At 55.7% G+C, this 17207-nt stretch overlaps 6 protein-coding genes across 6 annotated transcripts; 4 read left to right on the top strand and 2 right to left on the bottom strand.

Moving 5' to 3' along the window:
- Positions 1-494: 494 nt before the first annotated feature.
- On the top strand, positions 495-2153 carry IUM83_06451 (Cytochrome P450; the record flags this gene model as incomplete). Its single annotated transcript, XM_067930661.1, has 1 exon — positions 495-2153. The coding sequence occupies one exon, from the start codon at positions 495-497 to the stop codon at positions 2151-2153; it is 1659 nt and encodes a 552-aa protein (XP_067800397.1).
- Positions 2154-2813: 660 nt separating this feature from the next.
- Positions 2814-5915, top strand: IUM83_06450 (uncharacterized protein; the record flags this gene model as incomplete). The annotated part of the gene is made up of 1 exon (XM_067930660.1): positions 2814-5915. One exon carries the CDS (start codon positions 2814-2816, stop codon positions 5913-5915), a length of 3102 nt encoding a protein of 1033 aa, XP_067800481.1.
- Positions 5916-6131: 216 nt separating this feature from the next.
- Positions 6132-7202, top strand: IUM83_06449 (uncharacterized protein; the record flags this gene model as incomplete). The annotated part of the gene is made up of 1 exon (XM_067930659.1): positions 6132-7202. The coding sequence occupies one exon, from the start codon at positions 6132-6134 to the stop codon at positions 7200-7202; it is 1071 nt and encodes a 356-aa protein (XP_067800360.1).
- A 244-nt stretch (positions 7203-7446) lies between these two features.
- Positions 7447-8505, top strand: IUM83_06448 (Cytochrome P450; the record flags this gene model as incomplete). Its single annotated transcript, XM_067930658.1, has 1 exon — positions 7447-8505. One exon carries the CDS (start codon positions 7447-7449, stop codon positions 8503-8505), a length of 1059 nt encoding a protein of 352 aa, XP_067800359.1.
- A 1495-nt stretch (positions 8506-10000) lies between these two features.
- IUM83_06447 (Hepatocyte growth factor-regulated tyrosine kinase substrate) lies at positions 10001-12537 on the bottom strand (the record flags this gene model as incomplete). The annotated part of the gene is made up of 2 exons (XM_067930657.1): positions 10001-10098; positions 10200-12537. 2 exons carry the CDS (start codon positions 12535-12537, stop codon positions 10001-10003), a joined length of 2436 nt encoding a protein of 811 aa, XP_067800362.1.
- Positions 12538-14114: 1577 nt separating this feature from the next.
- Positions 14115-16448, bottom strand: IUM83_06446 (choline transporter-like protein; the record flags this gene model as incomplete). Its single annotated transcript, XM_067930656.1, has 7 exons — positions 14115-14264; positions 14343-14414; positions 14491-14625; positions 14704-14802; positions 14880-15313; positions 15431-15722; positions 15813-16448. 7 exons carry the CDS (start codon positions 16446-16448, stop codon positions 14115-14117), a joined length of 1818 nt encoding a protein of 605 aa, XP_067800424.1.
- Positions 16449-17207: the final 759 nt, after the last annotated feature.

Below are 17207 nucleotides of genomic sequence, written 5' to 3'. Positions count from 1 at the left end.
GGCCAGAACCGCCTCAATAACTATGAATCAATACTGAAACGCAGTCTAATGTGAGTAGAATGATTGAAATGGGTTAATTGTCCGGATGAAAGTGGCGTACTTGTTGAACATGGCTACATGTTTCCACACACGTCACAGGTTTTTCGGATGTTGCAGTGTCCTGCAGAGCATGGCGAGCTTTGCCCACGCCGTTGTCAATCCTCGGTGCTCTCAGCCACACTGGCTGGAGTCTTATCAGGATAGAGCGGCGTCTGCAACGTCCCATTGTGCGGAACGGCGCGATGCAGAGAGAGAGATCGCACGCCTCATGCTTCGCCGTTCCAGTGGCAAGTGGATGTCACTTTGCGCCTGGGATGAAGCTTCACCGCGTCCATGCCGTTCTACTTCGAACGGCGCTGGCTGGCTTCAACTCAGCGTAACCCCCGCCGCTTGGGCGTGGCCATTCCCCGATTCGCGTCCGCCGTGGCAGATTTCACCTACGTCGTCGTTGCCGGATGATGCCGAGCAGCTTGCTCAACTCTCGCGGCCTGGTGGCCATCCCGCCGGGCCCGTTGCTGGGCAGCACGCTGGCGCTCGTGGTGTTCTGGATCATGCGCCACGGCCGGGAGCGACGACTCACCTGGACGAGCACGCCGCTGCCTCCTCGCGGGTATCGCTCGCTGCCGAGTGCGTCGACGTCTCAGTCGCCCGTTCGAGTGGGCATGACGGCGGAGCAGCCGGTTGAGGGATCGCCTGCCTTCTACGAGTGGGTGTTTGCCATGACCTCGAGGTTCCACGGCAAGCCGTGGCTGTTGCACGTCCCAGGGAGGCCTGACGTGATGGTGGTGAGCTCTCCCGGATCGTTTGAAGATATCCAACGGACGTTCGCAACGCAGTTCGACAAGGTCGACAGCGACGCTGAAGGTCTGGCACACGACGTGCATGGCGGGGCGATTGCATTCGTGTATAGTGGACAGCTACGCCCTTCCGTGAACATGCAGCGCCAACTTGCGGCGAGTGTGTTGAACTCGGCAGCTCTGCGTCAACAGGCTTCAGTGCTGGTGAAAGAGCACGTTCGATCGCTTGTAAGAGTTCTTGAGGACGCAGCGAGACTGAAGACCGACAGTGAACCGTTGGATGTGGCGAAATTGATGCGGCAGTTCGCGATGGAGGTGTTTGTCGAGCTGGGCTTCGGCCTGCAGCTCGGAGCGCTGCGTTCTCGACGCGGTGAGTCGAGCGATCTTGAGAAAGCTGTTGACGACGTTCAGAGGCGTGTGGTTGAACGGTCGAGTCGACCTGCAGTCGCGTGGAAACTCGAGCGACTGCTTGACGTCGGCAGTGAGGCAGCTTTGAGTCGCAGCGTCGACGTGGTGAGCAGAATAACGCTGGGAGCTGTCGACGCGAAGAGGAAACGGAGTCGAGGCGAAAGCGCTGGTGATAGTCCTATCGGTAGAGATCGTGTCGATATGCTCGATCTTCTTCTGGGACAGAAGTGCAGCAGCAAGAGCTCCAAGGACCCGGAGTTCCTGGCCGAGTTCGTGCTGGGTCTTGTCGTGGCTGCGAGGGATTCAATGGCCCATGCATTGACTACCTGTCTTCAGTGTCTCGCTCACCACCCCGAAGAGCAGGAAAAACTCGCGCACGAACTGAAGGAAGCAGAAGATGAAGGCAAAGACCTCCAATCGGTTGTAAATCTCGAAGCTGTAGTGAAGGAGACTCTGCGGTTGCATCCGTCCAGACCATTCATCCGACGTCGCGCCAGACTCGATACGGTGCTAAGTGACGGCACATTCGTGGCTGCTGGAACGGTGGTGGCGATGGATTTGTACAGCATGGCTCGAAGGGAGAACGTGTGGGGGCAGGGGAGTGCCCAGTTCCGTCCGCAGCGCTGGATCGACGCAGTTAGTGGAAAACTGCGCCCCACGTCCAATTACAAGTTCAACGCCTTCCTTGGGGGACCACGCGCGTGCTTGGGGGCCGACATCGCTATGGCCGAGATGAAATCGGTGCTGGCTGAGGTGATCAGTCGAATTCATTTCGATGCTGTTGAGCCCAGAATGCTTGAAAGGACTAACGGTAAGCATAAGACCATGGCGCCGGACGTGCCATACAATGGAGCAGTGAGAGTTGTGGTTCGGCTGCGCGGTCCCAGTCCCCCCGGGCAGTACAGCTAGGAAATTTAGCCCTCTCTACCTTAAAGTGAGTGGCCGATGCATGAATGCATGTTGACTTAATTTAGTAGTACAGAGGTAAACTGGAAGAAGGACCTTGTCTAAACGTTGAAACCTTGTAGTTTGTCACAGCATTCGTCCTCTAGGGTTATGCGCCTTGAACCCCGAACTTCTGCGCCAAAGCCGTTGATCCTCAGAATTCCAGTCCTGAGAAACGCCCAAAGCGCAATCGGCATTTGGTCGTCATTTGGTCGTCCACATACGCGAATTCAGTTGCCTACACTCACGGTCATCATAACCAGAATTTAGAATTTATTCGTAGAGCACCCCTCGTCCTCTCGTCTGGAGCGCAAGGATAACCCTGATGCAGCATCTTGTCTTCGAGCCTCGTCCTCCCACGAACCTTGTTGAAGGACTCATAACGTAAATCGATCCCGCTTGCGAACTCCTCCACTTTTTTACCTCGACACAATGCTGCTATGGCGACATTCATTCAGCGGTGGTGCTAGTGAGCCTGTCATTCAGCAGTCACAGCAGGAGCCCTCGGCAGTCGGCGGTGATAAAGCTCAACTCAAACCTGAGGGAACAAACAGCATCCAGCCCACATCGGTGCCATTACGGCAGCTCGTTAGTCGTCCACCACCCGTGACTGACACGAAACCAATGCTGAAGCTGAATGAACTCCCGGTGGATAGCGGTGGGCACGTGAATTGTTCGTCAACAGCGCCGTCTACAGCACTGTCCTTCTCGGAATTACTACCAAATTCAAAGGAGCCTTATGCGTTCGAGAACGATTTCGTACGTGGCAAATTGCTGTTCCTGTTGAATCCGTCGGCGAGGACAGGCGAGCCACCGTCAGATCCGGCTAAAACGTTGATCAGAAGCGAGCTGTTCGAAGGCAAGCATCGGTTATTCTGGGTGCAGCTCCAGCTCCAGTTCAAGCAGACTCCACCTGCTGGCAGCGTGCTTTACATCGGCGGTGAGGTACCACGTGCCATGAACCTAGGATTCTTCACCGGTCGAGGTTGCAATCTACTCCTCAGTATCCTCCGATCACTTGTGCGTGGGCTTCACTACAGCTTCGGAGAGTCTGACGAAAGCAAAGCTGATAGCGAAGATGCCGAGTTACCACACATCAGCTTCCCGCTCTACACGGCAGTCGACCAATTCGTCTGCACTCCAGCCGGCCAAGAACCTCCAGTGCTTGGATCGGCAGATTTAGGCGAGTCGAAAGTAGATGCAGCTCAACGGAGACGATCAGGTGCAAGTGGTTCCGCGTACGAGTTTAACACCAAGGACACATACTCGTTCCACTTCCACAGCTACTACATCGACTTCTTGCGTTGGCAAGTGACCAACGTGCCGGGTATGAAGGCGACGGACTTAAAGGTTTTCTGGGAAGATATGCCTCTCCATCTCGCCGCCTATTTCATCAGCCTGACAAGCGCAGATGCTGACGATGATCTATCTGCCACGCACTCGCGTCGAGTGAAGAAATACCAGTTCTGCTTTCAGCTGAGCCACACGCCTCGACAGCCTCCGGAACAGGTCGATGTGATGCATGAGCCTCATCGTCTATCCGCGGTGAACTTCCAGATACCAGTGGATGCTCCAGACATTTATGCGCGGCTAGAAGAGATCCAACGACAGATCACGAAGTATCAAGTGCATGTTCCAGCTTGGTTCGAGTATCTGAACTGCTCTCGAACAAACCGTGAACGTCGAGTTGGCTACGTCGTAGTCGTCCGCGAATACGTCGACGAACCACCGATTAGAGATGAGGAGGAGCCAATGGCATCACGAAAGAGCCGAAAAAAACGTAAGACGCCCAGGAGAGACAGGAAAACTAGGAACGAGCGAGTGCTGCTTCTTCCTGCATTGGCGGCGTTCGCCCCACTGTCGTTCCTAGAGCACCAGGATCACTCTCAATTGGGGAAAAAGAAGAAGTCTAGAGACTCGGTCTTCGCAACGTCGTCGATCACGGTACGGTCTCGACGAGGCAAACTCGACAAAATTGAAGGCGAGCGCGAGTTCTTGGACTACTACATCCAGCTATTGGTGACACCATTCGCAGAGGCGATCGCAGGGGACGAAAATGATAGCAGGAGTGAGTATACGAGTAGCTGCGGCAGCGACAACAGCTCCAGCGGTACTCCTCAGCCAGAACAGCTCTACGCCGCTCAACGCTCGCTGCTGGAGATGATCACTACTGCGTCATCGTTGATGTCGCTGGAAAACAACTGGCCATTTCTCTCTGCAAACACTGGCGCCCAGAGCGCCTCGACGTTCATGTTTTCATCTTCATCGATCACATCGGGAGGAAGAAACTCCGACCTAAGTGCGCCTCCTCCTCCACAACCAGGTGCTGTGCATGTTGTCCGCGTACTGAGCAGCACCCAGTGGCGACACGAGTGGCTTATGCTTGACGAGAACAACCGAATGCTGCGCTTCTCGCGATTGCTATCTAACAACAGTGCCAATAAATTCGCCATCCTGCTGGACAAAGTTGTCGGTGTTTCGACTCTCGACCCCACATTCCGTCGATGTTCATGCACAAGTACGAGCACGACAAGCGACACCACGTCGCCTTCTCCGCTCTACTGGTTGCATATCGAAAAAGTGGCACACTGCCATCACCTAGCGTTTGCCTCAGTAGAAGCCAGGCGTCCTTGGCTCGAGTTGCTCTCGCGACTCATTGAGAAAGCGAAGCGAATTCCCCGGTCCGTGCTATCTGTAAGCCCCGACACGTTTGGCGGCAAGCAGTGTGTGCTGAACGACTGCAGCTCCATGCAGCTGGCCGCGATCACTGCTTCGCAGGTCAGCACCTGCTTGTCGTCGACGGGGTGCGCGATGTGCAGACCGCTCGATCTCGTTTCAACTGCACTGAAGCAAGCTTTGAGGCTGAGCAACAACAGCCAACTCGCGTTTTCCAGGGACAACGTTGATCCTGAATATATCATTGACTTCCTCGCATTCCAGGACCAGGTCCAGTGTCTTCAGCGAGCGGACCTGGCACCTCTAGCTAGAAGTGAAGGCAACCGACTCGTGTTCTTCCTGAACCTGTACCACCTCATGGTCGTCCACGCGAGTTTGCTGGGGCTGCTGCCCAAATCCAAGACCCAGTGGGGTAAATTCTTCAATGGCGCGAGCTACCGACTTGGAGTCTCGGATAGAGACCCGACCGGCCTGTTCTTCTCCCTCGCGGAAATCGAGCACTGCGTACTACGCGCGTCCATGACGTCGCTGCGGTTTCCGTTGGCGTCGCTCGTCATCCCCCGACTCAACGACCGCAACGACCCGCGTTCGTGCCTGACACTGCGCTCGTCGGACTTCCGCATCAACTTCGCGCTTAACTGCATGACGTACTCGTGCCCAGACCGCGTCCCGATCTACGACCGCGCCAACCTCGATGCCCAGCTGGACGAGGCCACACGCCAAGTGGTGACCCGAGTGCTCCGCTACGACGAGAAGACCCGCGTCGTGTACCTGCCCACGTCCTGCGACTGGCACCGCGGCGACTTCGCCGCTGCAGCGGACGTCGAAACCAACTCGTCCCTCGACGAGCTCGACAACGCGAGTCTAGGCGTGCTGCTGCCCTACGTGAGCAAAGAGCAGGCCAAGATGCTCGAGTACGCGTGGCGACACCCGTACGGCCTCATCCAGCGCTACGAATACGTCCCCTACGACTTCCGCTTCCGTGATGCATTAACACTCGATGCCATGCCGCCTCCAGCCCCCGCAACCGCACAGGATTTATCAAACTAATAGCCGACCTACAACATACTTAAGTATTCATCACAACCTTCGGTATAGCTGACCTCTTGACCTCTTGGTTCGATACATCGATGCTCAAGACGACCCTTGCTTGTTGCTTAACAATTTGGTTGACGCTTGGACAATGTCAAGCGTCAACCACTTCAACTCCCACAAGAGTGACTGTATTTCCCTGTTTAATGACACTTTACCATTGGCCACCACATCATGGAGGACCTGAGTTCCACCGAGAGCGAGAGCTACGACGACAATGACACTGAGCTCTCCACGACGGTCCCAGCCGCGCCCATCCACGCACCTTCGCTAGAACAATCAGCGTCCTGCAACAACATCTTAGACCTGCAGATCGCGCTCGCCACCGAGCCTCCAGCGCCACTCAACCGCCCAGAGCCGGATGTCTTTGTGATTCCGCGGCGTCCTGTTGCCAGTGCAGCTGCCAGCAGCCCGGCACCACCACCGGAACAAGCCGAATTTCGGGGTCGTGCCGAGATGGACCCTTCAGTGTGTGGACACTCGCTGCGTGTTCCCCAAATAGTCCACAGCCAAGACCCGGTAGCGCGGCACAGCTGCACGTGCTGCAAACGGAACCTGGACTCCGCCAACTTCTCAAAGACGCAGCGGCAGGAGCGCAAGGCGGCGACTAGAAAGTGTCGCGACTGCATTCAAAATCCGGCTACGGGTAAAAGGAAGCAGAAGCGGGTGCGCCACCGGTCGAAGCGTGGACAAATAGGTCCAGAAGAACCTCGGCTTTGGGAGTGGAGCGATCAGGAGAGCGAGCAAGTGGCGCTGGATCAACGAACGAAGATGACGTGGCAGGAGAGGTGGGAGCAGAAGAAGAGGTTGATCGAACAGGGCCACCCACCGTCGCGGACCACGTATCCCCCGCGCGCAGCAGCGGTGAGAGCTCAAGCGGAGTGGCGCCACCCGCCACAGCCTAAAACTAGCGCTCTTGCGCAGCACCATGGAGAGCGTCAGCGCTCGCAATACACAACGCCACAGCCGACAAGGAAGCAACTTATAGGACAGAAACGGCTGCAGGAGATGGCGGGAATCGACAGCAACCTGCCACCTCCACGAACCTCGCGACCCCGTCGTGCGGCAGCGATCAGAGCGCAGGAAGAGTGGAGGCTCCGACCGCAGCCTAGTGGCAGCGCCCTCGTGACTTCTCGGTTTCAACAAGGCGAGCGAGATTATCTCCTGAATCGAGCTCGTGGTGCTTCATCTCGCTCAGGTAACCCGCAGCACCCGACCATGAGTCGTTTTGGAGGACACCGGTAGCGCAATAATACGTGTTTTCTGGATGCTTCAATCGATCGATCATTGAGGATGGAAATTGCTTGTCAATACCTTGGTTTGGTCGTCGACATCCCCTTAACCGAGATCACCATCGACGCTCAACACAGAGCCAGCACTGGACTGCAACATTCTACCCAATTACATAACGCCATATATCAGTTAAGTGTTATTAATACATCCTATCCGCATCGCTAAACCAGTCAAAAAGTTCAACGTCTCCGCTGTCATGAGCTCTGCCGCCTACGCTTCGGACGGTGGCAGCTCGACCGAGAGCGAAGACGACTCCGCGTACCTCGAGTGCGACGTCAAGTCTGAGCCTAACTCCATCAAGTCCGAGCCTGTATCTGCTGCACCTGAGCCCGTCGTCAAGTCGGAAGCTGATGTTTTCGAGTCCCACGTGACGTCGGCGGCCGATGGCGACCTCGAGATGAAACCGGAACACCCCATCCCCGACAATGCTGCAGCCTCTACGGACCAACCAGAGCAACAACCGGCCGAGTCGGATGCACCTCCGAGCTGCTCAAAGTGTGGGTACGCGTTGCTCGTCGTGCCCAAAGCTGAAATTCAGGATTCTGCCGAAACTCTGGACTGCAAGTGCTGCGGCTTAGTGCTGCCCTATTCGAGTTACTCCAGCACGCAGCGGAGTAAAGGGACCCGCAAGTGCAAAGCGTGCACGGGCAACATGGTTCCCAGGGAGAAGAACAAGAAGAAGGCCACTCGAAACTCGAACAGGGAAAGGGAACGCAAGGCAAACGCGGGCGCCGTATTCACGAACAAGGTCGGGAGGCTGAAAATGGCCCAGATGGCTCTGCAGCGCAAACGCAAAGAGGTGAGCAAGCTGAAGCTCACGAAAAGACGGGAGGAATACGAGCAGCAGCTCGACAAGGAAGAGAAGGAGCTCGGCAGGCAGATGGCGCTGCTCAAAGGCCAACGTGGAGAAGCTTTTGAGCGGCTGATGAATGACTTAAAGATTAAGAAGCCTCCGACATACGAGCAGGACAGGAAGGAGAAGGCGAAGAAACAGAAGAGGAAGCTGAGCTTGAAGCGCAAGGCGGGGGACGGCGAGGAACAGGCGAAGAAGAAGAAGACGAAGGGGCCGGTGGTGGATTCTTCCGTGTACGTTCCGCCCGCTTCAGCAGCCGATGTGACCCCAGCTCGCGTTATTCCGACACGAGCGAGAACGAGAGCGCAGACGCAAGTCGTTGAAGTGAAAGCGGAAGTGAAGACGGAAGTCAAGACTGAAGTGAAGACTGAACAGCCCAAGGTGGAGCCCAAGATGGAGTGAACGCATTATGTTTGTTTTGCTGTTAATTACTACTTCCATAGCATTAACAAAATCCCTGTGCGATCTCCCTACAACTTCGCTGCTTCTCGTAGTCGTTCTCGTTCGGTGAGTACATGTGCCACGGGCAGTCGCACAGCGTGTTCTCAACACATTCACACATCAGGAACAGCCCTATCAATGAAAGGGATTAAGGTTTCATCGCCGTATCGCGAAAGCATCTTGGCGTGAGGAAATCAATGGCCAAGCAAAATAATCCACCAGGAAGCCGCGTCAGCAAGTGCGACTGAAGCTTCGGGGTAGCCATATCTGAATCCTGACCGCGGAAGTGCAGAAGGAAAAATATCTTAACTTGAGCCCAGCGCCAGTCGCGTAGGAATTCATCTGCAATGCCTACAATCACTGGGTGCACATCTTCGCCTTCCTTCAACTGCTTTTGAGTAAAGTGCCAGACTGCCTTGCAAACTTTTCGGTGGTTGAGACTATTCAACAGAAGAACTACGGTCGACATGCCTCGCCGAACTGCAGCTTCAGTGCACGTTGATACCGTGTGCTTCAGAAATGGGCCGCGGTATCCTTTGTATCGGTAAATGTCGCGAGCTCGAATTCCAGCTTCGACTTTGGGGTGCTCACCGATCGCCATAGCATGCGATTCATCGCCTGTACCAATTGCTGCTTCCAACACGCGGAATAGATGATTCTGCATGGCATACTCCTCGACATCGATCTCATCGAGAAGACGCAAGGCCAGTTGGGTATGGCCACCACCACACGCGAGAACCAAAGAACTTCGGACCTCTTCATCGCACTGAGACCACTTAAGAATTCCTCCACCCTTCACAGCGTTCCACTTCATGAGGCACTTAACGACTTCCCAGTCAACACCATTATGGCTAGCGTAAAGCGACACATGCCGCTTGTGTAAATCGCGAGAACCAAGTACTGCTCCTTTTTTCCATCAAGATGTCGACGGCTTTGCTTGACTCCGGGTGCACCGCCGCGATGAAAAGCGGTGTTTCTCGGTCTCGGTTACGTGCTTGAGCCAGAAGAGGCTCACTTTCAAGCATTTGACGCAATGTCCCGATATCTCCAGAGCGCACACTTTCGTGAAAAGCACTGCGTAAAGCTGGCGCAAGAGTGCGCATGGGATCTACCCGCTTCCGTGCTACCGGGAAGCGGTAGCTCATCTTTGTAGTAGGTCGTGACTTTGAGACTGGTTGCCAAAAGTGTTTACACCTTTAAGATATGCGGTGCGACAGAGAATTCCTCTACATTTACTCCAACGGGATGCACGTTGCATTCGGAGTTGATTTGGTTAATAGTGTTAATCTAAGATTTTTCTTGATAGAGCTAGTCTGTTGTAGCATCCACGAATCGCTGCAGTGTCTGCATGGCGGCTTCGACAGATACGCTCTCGCATTCCTGTTGCAGTCTCAAAGCTTGTGCTTGCATAATGCTCTGTTGCTCTTGGAGATGCTCGAGTAGTTTTGTTGTGACGTTAGTGAGCTGCTGCATTTGTGCCTGATGCCCACGCAGTAGCATGAGCCCATAGAGTAGCAATCCGAGCAAGAGCCACTGAACGATTGAGCGTGGCGGCTGAATAAGCTCCATTGCGCTTGTTGAGCTGGTAGAAATAGTTTTGGTTGCGGCTGCGGGCAAATCGCTAGTTTTGAGAGGCTGAAGGGCTCGTCGAGCACCTGAAGCCCTGCGCTTGAGTACCGGGTGAATGCTGCTACCAGGCTCTGATTCGAGTTCACTGAAGCTGCCAGAAGCTGACAGTGCTCTGAGGGTTGGAGAAAGCGGGACGACCCGATTCCGTTGTGACTCCAGGAACTCGATTGCCTGTTTGGCCCACGCCTCCAGCGCTTCCTTCGATTCCGATCGTGTGGACGAGTTAATCTGTGACTTGAACCAGGTTGCTTTCAGGAAGTTAACGACCAGACCGACTTGAACGTGGCAGTAGTTGTTGCCGTCGCGAGAAAACACGTAGCGCATCTCCACCTCGAAGTAATCGCTGAACGGGATCTTGCTCATACGGTTCAACTCAGTAATAACGAAACGATCCCATTTATCTCCACCATTTGAACTCTTGTCAAGGCGAAATCGTTGTGTCCGTGTGCACCCGGCATAAGGCGGTAACCCAGGAAATGAAGTCTTCGGCGGGTGCTGAGATCGCACAATACGGTAAAGTGTGTAGTCATCCTCCTTAGAAATTTCAAAGCCTTTTCGGATTTCCTCAGCCTTCGTGATATCGTTTCGGTCAATAGCTTTCCAAGATTCAATGTCGATGTCGATATCCCGTGCCTTCTCCATGTTTGTGTGTGAAAACTCTTGACCAGGGCCGTCGTTCCACAAGAGGTCGAAGACTCGCTTGACGTCGGCCCGTAAATCGCAATCCAGAAGCACTGTCATTTTCTCGAGCAGCGGATCAGGTGGCAACGGCTCGAACGGATCTTCGTCACTTGCCGTCGATTTACCATCGTCCGTGTGAACACCTTCCTCCACAATATCGCTAAGCGGCGTCTCCGCGTTGGCATCCTCGTCCTCATCCACATCAATGAAGCCCACAGTAGAAATCGGAGACGAAGAAGACAACGGTGGGTTGCCTGTGCTGCTCGTGCTTCCAACAGAAGACACAATGTGCTCTGAGATGAGTTTGTACGAGCGACGGCGATCCAGCGCCTGCTTGCGCAGTTCCTTGGAGCTTGGCGACTTCCCGGGCCCTGCACCCTTCAACTTGCTCGCCTCCTGGTACGCGCGGATAAGCTGGTCCAACCGCAAGAAGCAGGTATCGCGTAGTCCATTGAATTCGGCCAGGAAGAAAGTCTCCTTACGTTTCGTCTTCACCTGCAGACCGTTGATGTAGTAGAACTGCGGCTTCAACAGCGACAGGATCTGCGAGTAGGACACTTTGCGCTTCTTCGAGTCCACGTAGCTCTGGAAGCACAGCCGTTTGCGCGTCAGCACCAGGTGGCCGTAGTACGGCGTAGTCTCCAGGAACAGCGCGCAGTTGAAGATGGAGACGAGGGACTCGTCGTCCGACAGCTCGAAGTCGCGCACGATCTCCTCGCTGGTCGGCGGCTGGAGGCCGCTCCATGTAACGGAGGTGCTCTTGACCTGCTTCTGGAAGTTCTGGATGCGGTGGTAGCAGCCGTCGCACACGCGTAGCTCTCCCCGCGTTAAATAGGCTTGGTACGGCACGATGATGGTCCTGGTCGTGCAGTCGGAGCAGAAGGAGCCGCCGCAGTTGCGGCAGTGGTGTCGGCCTTTGGACAGCAGCGAGCCGATGTCCTCGCGGCAGGACTCGCACGCGTACATGTTGGCGAAGGGCGGCGGCGGCAGGTTGGTGTTCATGACCACGACGCTGGCGGCCTCGAGGTCCTCTTCCACGACGCTGCCCATGGACTTCTTGGGCGTCACGGGGGCGTTGCGGAACAGCAGCTTGTCCAGCAGGTTGGCGGACGCGCCCTCGGGCTTGCTGTCGTCTCTCTCGGCCTCGCTCTCGGCCGAGTGCCTCGGGGACAGGATGGCCTTGAGCGCCACGTTGTCGCTGGGCAGGAAGATCTTGAGGTTGGTGTCGCCGCGCAGCGGGTTGTTGAGCCGCGCGTGGGCCGACGCGCGTCTGGTCAGTGACGCTGCCGAGCTGGCCGAGCCGGCGCCGCTCGAGCTCGACAGCGACGAGCAGGACGCGGCGCGCGACGCCTCCTCCAGATGGTCGTGGGTCTGTTCCAGCTGCTGCAGATGCACGGCGACGGCGTCGCTCTCTCCGGCCTCCACCGGCTCAGCTTCAGCTGCCGCTTCCTCTTCGAGGAGCTCCTCGTCGCGGGACGTGTCGGTGGCGTCCAGCTCCATCTCCTGCTCCATCTCCAGCTCCTGCTCCTGCTCCTGCTCCTCGCTCTTGCGGTGCAGCGCCGACTCGGACTTGGAGAGCAGCAGGCCGCCAGGTCGCGTCGCTGCGTCTTCCAGGAGCTGCTCGGACTGCGAGCGGCGTGTCAATGGGGACGGCTCAGACGGTGGAGTCACCGAGGTGTCCATGGGCCTGCAAATCCGCGAACTGTATCAGCTACTGCGTGGCGAAGCTTCGTGAATCAGGGATGCAGCTGCACAGCCCTGCACTGCACTGCGTTGGCTCTACGAGCGGTTGAAGACTGCGGCCGACTTAACTTGGTCGAAGTGCCGGGCGAGTAACGGACACGATCCCAAAGGGAAAGTAAGCGAGATATCAGAGGCGCTCGACGGTTGCAAAAGCCAGTGTACTGAGGAGAGTGAGGCGATGTATCTGCCAGGTGCCACTCTTCTCGCCCGCGCCATAGAGAGCAGTGAAAAGTGGTGTGGCACACAACGGTGTGTGACGGGAGACGGTGTGGTGGACATAAGATTCATAACGTAAAGTAGTAGGTGGTATGAGCAGAGTTGACTTGCATTGACTATTCGGTGTACTGAGGTAGCGCGCGCCCGACTACTGCGACACTTTGTGGTCAGATAACTACATGACACATTGTGGCGTCGAAAGAAAGCGGCGGCTCCAGCGTGCCGTAGGAACATGCCGCGTGGTACGTTCAGCTCCCCGAGCCTCTTGCAGAGCAGAGAATGCGCGCTGTGCGCGGGCATCGCGCGTTCGTTGCCGCGCGTGAAGATAAAGCGTCGTTTCGGGGGCGAATTTGAACTGGGCGGACAGAACGCATTGAATGTTTCAGTTGATAAAATGTTACAGGATTTCATCTTAAGCGGGATGGATGCTCGATAGTTAACGGTTTCAAAGCGGACTTTTTTCTGGTCGCGGCACGGCAACTATCGTTATAATGATACCGGAGAGGTATCCTAATAGACGGGAATGGGGGTGAGCTGCTCGCTGCAGACGACGATTTGCGCGGAGGAAAGACGGACGCGCAAGGATACACACGGCAACAGAGACCGTGGGGTCTTGAGGCTTGAGGCCCAAGCGGAGCCGAGCAAGCTCCTCGAGCTTGTCACAACGGGTTCGGCGCCGAGGATACAGGCTACAGCATTGCCGCCAAAGCCAAAATATCCATCGCAGTGCAGGTCCTGCACCTTCAGCAGCTTTTTGCTTTGTCAGTGCTATCGCATTGCAAGCAGCAGCAGCTGTGCTGGCGGAAGCGAGGCCAGCGTGGTTGAAGCCGAGGGCAACACGCCCGCAGGCCTGATGGGTGTGCAGCTGTGGATTGCTCGACCGGGACTCGCCTGACGCTGGAGCGTCTGCCGCTCTCACTTCGAAATTTGGCGGTAGGTGGCCAGGACCGCAGGTGCCAAGCCCTGGTGGTTGCCACTGGCCATTGCAGGCGCTCGGTGGCCGCTCAATCATCTCGGTGGAGCTCCACCACCGGTGAAGCCATGTCTTATGTAGCCATGTCAAGTTGAAGTCGCGCGCCCTTTCGTGTGGTCGCAACTACCGAAATGGTATCGGCACTCGAGTGTTTTAACACCTTTCCCTTTTAAAAAGGGAAAACACGCTAATGCACCCCAACACGAGGTTAAAAGCAGTGCGTGGAGCCTCCTTGTTCAGGCGATATATAAGCGATCAAAATGGGCAAGCGAGGGCGGCGTGAGTTTAGCCGCTCGACGCGAGATAAAATCCTGGCTAGTGCGGAGTTTTACAACACCGTTTGCCACTTCGGCCGCAGGTGGTCGTTTACCGACCGGATCAGCGGCGCCGAGGCGTGGGCCGAGTTTCCTCGCCCACCATGCAGGTTCTCGTCCAGCGTGAAGCACATAAGCAGCATGTTGATCGATGTCTCGTAGATCTGTCCTCGTGGACACATTGGACATTACTTAGATGGGTCGATATGTCCATGTTGTATGCCGAAAAGACAGCAACTCACCGTCATAAAGGCTTGCGCTACGCTGTAGGAAAACAGCACGACGACAACCAGTGGCAATACGGGCGACGGGGTCTGGTTTAGAAGAAAAAGGTAACATCACCGAATGAGAAACAGCATCCCAGTATTTCGGACTCTGCCGCCAACGTACATCCTCGAGAAGGAACCACGAGATGAGGCACGTGGTGGTGCACACGATCAGTTTGCCAAGCAGCACTGACGCGTGACCGATCCGACTAAGAGATCCGACCCGAAGCAAGTTCGACGAGATTAGCGTGTATGCCAGCTGTCCGGGTGATACAGCAATCTCGTTAGTGCAAATATGTTGAGAAATTGCCAGTAGTTCCAACAATCCAGGCTGTACCTTTCCCGAGGTATAAAAGTCCGTGCCTTGGATCGCAGTCACGTACACTGCTTCTTTGCAGATGTACTTCAGGCAATGTTTAAAGCACCAAATGCAGCACTGGTCACACGAGAACAGACAGTCAAACATTAGGCACAAACGAACGACATACTTGCAGACACAAGCTCGCAACGTACACAACAGCACTTAGCCGCAAGCTCCGTGAACGTATTAGCATCGAACTCGTTCTTGTTTTCGAGGTACAAAAAGAACGAGCGAATGTGCTCCACTGGGGCCACAGACCCCGAGCTCAGCGCTAGCGTTCCGAGATGGTACTTGATGGTCGTATTTGCTGAATAGGACACCGGGTCCGCCTCTTCAAACTCCTTCAACCCTGTGACTCTGTTTTCTGGTGAGAAATACCACAACGAGACTGCCGTAGCCGTGATCATCTCTCCAATGGACAAGAGGAAATTCACCGACCAGTACATGCCCCAAAGGTGGTAGATGAACAACCACCGCAACTTTGCGCTCACTTCAAACGACTCTGTCACCACACGGATAGAAGACGGCGACGTGGCTGAGATCGTTGCAATCCGCGTCGACGTCTCACCCGCCCCAAAAATGCACACTGTCACCAAGATCCCCCAGCAGAAGAGCAGCAGCAGCAGCACGTAGGAGATGAACGGCAGCACAAGCAGCCGCTTCAGCTGGGACAGCGCGCGTGAAGCGTGCGTGATAAACGCACCCGCAAGCAGCAACCGCGACATATTCACCACCGCGAAGAGCAAAAACAGAATCGCCGCGCAGCACATGACGACGGCACTGATCTGCAGGGAGCTCAGCATCACGGGGTCGTTCGCGTACGAAAGCGGGTCCGACGCGGCCTTCAGCAACCTGTAGCTGCTATACGCGAGCGTGGACTCGATCGCCACCGTGGACAGCAGCACGCTGATGCACCCGCAGTACCGCAGCAGCACAAGATACAACCCCGCCGTCGACAGAGACACCGCCGTCGCGATCATCAGCACCTGCCAGCACTGCGACAACACCAACAACATCAACAAATGGTTAAAACACAAAAACAATAACATAAATACTCCTATCATGCTACACAACTCCAGCCGTACATTGCCCAGGGCCCCGACGAACCGCCCCAACGTGTCTTGCAGCTGTCGGATCAGCACCTGCTCCGACTTGACCTCCGCCGGAGCGCACACGTAGGCCCACCGGTGCGTCGCGTACGTCGTGAACTGCACGTGCTGCAGCTCGCGCGTGCCGTTCCGCCCCCTCTTGCCCGACTCCAGCGGCAGCTGCACGCTCAGCACCTGTCCGTCCTCCTCGGGGCACTCGTCCACGCACACCCCAAAGTCCGGGTTGGCCTCTGCGTCCGGGAAGTACACGAAGGGCCGGTGCGCGCCGCAGGGCTGGCCCTGGAAATCCACGCCGCTCGTGATCTCCTGCGCGAAGCGGGCGCTGCTCTCGTGCGAGAAGGCGGCGATGGCCAGCGCCAGCATGCCGATCCAGTACGTGGCCAGGCAGCCCAGGAACAGCGCGTCCGTGCAGCGGCGCGCGCCCGGGCGGAAGCTGCGGCGCAGCGCCGACGCGCGACCTGTGCTGGGCGACAGCGCCGCGAACGTGCGCACGCCCGGACTGAGCAGCGGCTGGCGCTCGCCCAGCAGCTCGTCGCCCGCCACGCTGTTGTTGCCGCTGCTGCTCTGGCTGTGACTGAACTCCTCGCGCGCGCTGAGCCACGGCGACGACATGGTAGCGGAGCTCCTGGAAGTTTTCGACTGAGCGAGTGAGGTTTCATGGAATTGTATCTTTCACTTGGCGGATGTATGGGATCTGATTTGCCAGGGCTCGCCTGCTGACTCAGACAAGGGATCAGACCCTGCCGTCGATAGGGTATCGTCGATAGGGTCTGATAGGCCATCGTGTCTGCTCTAGGGTCAAAACTTACTCGAATAGCTGGTGTATTTTTTTTTACTTGTAGCGGCAGGTGAAAGTGAGGTATGCACTAGTGCAAGTTTGCGTGTTTAATAATGCTAGCTTTGTTGCGTTCTTGGGTTGCTGTGTCGATTTTTGAGCGCGATCGACATGTTGCTTTTCAGCACAGCACTTTACGGGTTGTTTGCATGTTGAGTTCAGGTTGCGGTCTAGACAATGTGACATCGCACTGTGAAGTAGTACTGGTACACGATGACTTACGTTCAGGGTTCGGTAGTAGTATCCAGAATAGTAGGGTTAGTAGACATATTTTCACTACTACTACTACTACTACTACTACTACTACTACTACTATATTACTGGGGTTGGAACAATAAGTAGTACTAATTGAATAGTTGTCCATACAAACGTGGATAGTAGTGCTATTATCACTACTAATGTACCCATACGTATGATCGTGATCTCCGCTGCTGTTAGGACCACTCATCCCTCGATTTCGTCACCAGAGTGCCATGTCAGAGACCTCTCCTTGTTCTGCGCTGTCATTAGGCATCCGTGAACTGTGTACCAAAGTC

The sequence above is a fragment of the Phytophthora cinnamomi genome (assembly GCF_018691715.1).
Source record: "Phytophthora cinnamomi strain GKB4 chromosome Unknown Contig1, whole genome shotgun sequence".
Lineage (NCBI taxonomy): Eukaryota > Oomycota > Peronosporomycetes > Peronosporales > Peronosporaceae > Phytophthora > Phytophthora cinnamomi.
Note: the sequence above shows the minus strand (reverse complement) of the source record. Positions and strands in the feature narration are given on the sequence as shown.